Source organism: Galeopterus variegatus, unplaced genomic scaffold (assembly GCF_000696425.1).
Source record: "Galeopterus variegatus unplaced genomic scaffold, G_variegatus-3.0.2 Scaffold9212, whole genome shotgun sequence".
Taxonomy (NCBI): Eukaryota; Metazoa; Chordata; class Mammalia; order Dermoptera; family Cynocephalidae; genus Galeopterus; species Galeopterus variegatus.
In genome coordinates, this window is record NW_007735323.1 from 1,381 (window position 1) to 5,307 (window position 3,927).

General features: G+C 46.2%; 1 protein-coding gene across 1 annotated transcript in view; it reads right to left on the reverse strand.

Moving 5' to 3' along the window:
• Positions 1–1,670: 1,670 nt before the first annotated feature.
• The window catches only part of LOC103609116 (ADP-ribosylation factor-like protein 17), a 4,700-nt gene continuing 2,443 nt past the window's right edge, over positions 1,671–3,927 (reverse strand). The window contains exon 2 of the mRNA XM_008593477.1: positions 1,671–1,790. Coding sequence (XP_008591699.1) covers positions 1,671–1,790 — 120 coding nt within the window. The remainder of the gene's footprint in view (positions 1,791–3,927) is intronic.

The following is a 3,927-nucleotide window of genomic DNA, read 5'->3' on the forward strand; positions in this document are numbered from 1 at the left end:
GTATAATCTTTAGTTGATTCTTTTTCATGGATGCACTATAGGCTTACAGCTGTCTGAGGATATTAATTCTGCTCGCCTAAAGTCCTCTGTGCTTTCTCTGTTAACTCTGATTCATTGACTTTAAGCTCTTAAGTTTGTTTGGGTTTGTTTTCTGTCCCTAATGGAGTTAGCTTTCTCACATTGTTTGGTCATTCCTGAGTACCACTCATCTTTGTAGTTGGAATTCTGCTGCTTACAGCTCTAGGGGAGAGGTGAAATGAGATGCCGGGGCTTGTGTTCCAGATGGATTCTCCTGAGAATAAGGAAGGGGAGGGGTGGGATGTGGCTAGTAAGGGAGTGCACCCCTTCCAGGGTCTGAGACCCTGTGCTTTTCTAACACCACTTGCTCCTGCCTGGAGAAAGACACCCTTTGCTGACTTGTCTGAGGCATTTGTAAAATTATTATTAGTCACAAATGCTACCCTACCCTATTTCTATATTAAAACTCCCAAGAGAGATTCTGCTTTGCCCAGCTTGCCCTAGATTGGGCAGAGTTTCTGCCTAAGCCCATAGTTTTCACCTGGCCAGCCTGTGGGTGAACTGTCCCTCCTGGGGCCAGGAATGCACTCCTGGCTGTAGCCCGGCAAGGGGAGGGGTGCCCAGGGCCAGGTGGCCCAAAACACAGCTGCCAAGGGCTGCCTCTGTCTCCATCTTACTGATGAGCAAACTACAGCTCAGAAGACCAGCTCTTAACTAAGACCTGATTGATGGAGACAGATGGACACAAGGCTAACAGCTACTAAATGAGTAAAACTTCTCACTGTTTCTGATGTAACCTGTCAGAGAGACATTTTTTGAAAGATGATGAAATGAGGCAATGTATGGGTAGGGCAAATATGATACAGAAAAGAAATGTAGCATTTCAGAGGAGAGAAGGTCAGGCGACCTAGGGAGAGCCCGTGAAAAAGAGCGACCTTGAGCTGGGCCTGGGTTATATGCCAGACACCATGCCTTGTGCAGGAGAAAGAGTTGATGACTAGGACAGAGGCCCTTTCCTCAAGGGGCTCATAGACTGGGAAGAGAGACAGACATCTGAATACTGAGAAGACCATGTGTTAGGACAGTGGCAGTGGACCAAGACGTGGCTCAGCTCTTGGTCAGCTGGAAAGGAGTAGATGTAAGGGATGGCTCAGAGCAGGAGAAGTGGAACAAAGGCTTTTTAGCTGAGAAGAGGAAGGAAAGGCATTCTAGACAGTACAAAGGCAGAGGAGCATGAAACCTAGGGGTGTGCTGGAACTGCGTGCAGGCTGGTATTCTGGAGCATGAAGTGCAAGGAGCAAAAGGCAGTGCATGCAGCTGCACACATCACAGGGAGCCAAGTCCCCAACAAGGGACTCCTGTCACCCAGGAAATTCCAAGGGACTTAGGAGCTCTCTGTCAGGACTGGGGACAGAGACCAAATGTTAGAACAGGAGATGCTCCTAATACCCCATTGCTCAGGAAGTTAGAAGGGTTTTAGGAGCTCTGTACCAGAAGCCAGAGACCACATACATATTTCTTCCATCACACCACACAGGAAAACAGAAATCACTCTAGGTATTTCAAACAAAAAGGGACTTTATACAGGCAATTAGTGTTTATTACTGGAGCAGCTTGAGGTGGTGAAAGTTGGGGGGTGGTGTGAAGGATTGTTATTTTACCACAGCTGATTTCCAGAGAATCAGAGAAGTCAGAAAACCACTGCTGACGTCATTACAGCGCCATGGTCCCCAGGCTGGTGACGGGTGGTGAATGTAGAGTCCGGCTAGCCCCTAGAGCATGCACGTCTGTTTCTGTAGAGGATGGCTTCTACCTCCTCTCCACCTTCCAGATTTCACATGGGTACATTTTTTTTTAAAGATTGGGCCGGCCCAGTGGCACACTCGGTAGAGTGCGGCGCTCGGGAGCGCGGTGGCGCTCCCGCCGAGGGTTCGGATCCCATGTAGAGACCGGTCCGCTCACTGGTTGAGCGCGGTGCGGGAGCGACACCGAGGGTTGCGATCCCATTACAGGTCACGAAAAAAAGACAAAAAGGAAAAAAAAAAAGATGACTGGTAAGGCGATCTTAACCCTTGACTTGGTGTTGTCAGCACCACACTCTCCCAAGTGAGCCACGGGCCGGCCCTAACATTAACTTTTGATAAGTTAAGGATACATGTTCTAATTTCTTTTCTTTTTTTTTTGTCTTTTTTTCGTGTCCGGCAATGGATCGCAACCCTCAGTGTCGCGCCCGTACTGGACCGGGACCGGCAACAGGATCGCAACCCTCGGTGCTGCGCCCGCACCTCGCTCAGCCAGTGAGCGGGAACCGGTCTGTATGTGGGATCCGAACCCTCGGCGGGAGCGCCACCGCGCTCCCAAGCGGTGCACTGTAGCAGTGCGCCACCGGGCCGGCCCTACATGTTGTAATTTCTGTGGTAACCAATATACGCAGAGAAAGGGTACAAGACTTTCAAACTAAAAGAGGCCATGGGGAGCCTTTAAAGCAAGGGAGTAACACAGTAAGATTGGTAACACTGCTACAGTGCGCCACTTGGGAGCGCAGCGGCGCTCCTGCCGAGGGTTTGGATCCCACATACAGACCGGCCGCTCACTGGCTGAGCGAGGTGCGGGCGCAACACCGAGGGTTGCGATCCGTTGCCGGACACGAAAAAAGACAAAAAGGAAAAAAAAAAAAAGATTGGTAATTCCTAGAAATATAACTGGTGATAGTGTAGAGAAAGATAAGCGGGTAGGAGAGACTGACTATTACAATTATGAAGGAGGAAGGTCTAGATTAAGGCAGTAACAAGAGGAGCAGAAAAACGCCTGAGAATTTTCAGAGGAAGAAGAGACTTGAGTTGATACTCGACTTCCTGTGAAATAAGGAAAGAATCAAATAAATACTAAAGTAAATGAAAGGGAGAGTCAGTCAGTATGGATTATAAAGAGAATGGAGAATGTCCATTAATCCAGTGAGTTAAGAACACATTTGTTAACCAATATCCCTGTTATAAAAGATCTAAATTCACTTCTTATTGCTTCTCTTGTACTTGGAATAGCATCTGGCACATACTACAAGTATTTGCCACTATATTAGCATTCATGTTCAACTACGTACAGGTAACAGTGCATGCAAGGGTAGAATTCCACCTACTTTACACAGTCTCCAGAATCGGAGACCATCTGTACTTAAACTGTCAAGAGTGCACAGTAGGGAATATATACTGCAGCAGTTCCTGATTGAATACATATGAATACAAGATACAGTCGGTTTCACACTACTAGAAGTGGATTATCCAGCGCTTAAAGAAAGANTGATGTATATCTAACTTGCAGACATAAAAACCTTAAAGTAACAACAGAAGATCTATAATATCCAAGAATTTCAAAGACTAGCTACTTACAACACCTTTGTCCACTAGGAAAGAATCCACAGTGGCACTGACTTTCTTCCTTCTATGGACATCAAAAAGTACTGAAAATGTTACAAATAGTTAGGAGAAACTCAAAGACAGCCCATGAGGCTCCACCAGTCCCACTAGATGGCACCATCACAGGGACATCACTCTGCTCTCCCATTTGGAGCAGCAAGAGCTGAAACCTCTCTTGATCTTTGCAAAACTGAAAGCTGTCATCAGCACAGTGATATCCTCACTGGGAAATTATGACCCATAATGAGAATTCAAAGCTAGGAAGAGGAGTTTTTCCAAAAGCACTCTCTTCTCCTAGTATCACTGCCCCTACACCACCCTCATTTCAAATCAATGGTGTGAAAGATACAATGTTTTGCAGGTGAAAAAAAAAAAAAGGTCATACAAAATGGAGATTTTCTTTTCCTCTTCCTAGCTCTGCAAACTACAGAATAATTTACTTTTTTTTTTTTCAAGTCTCTTTGTTACAGAAAAAGAAATACTCTCCTACTAGTAT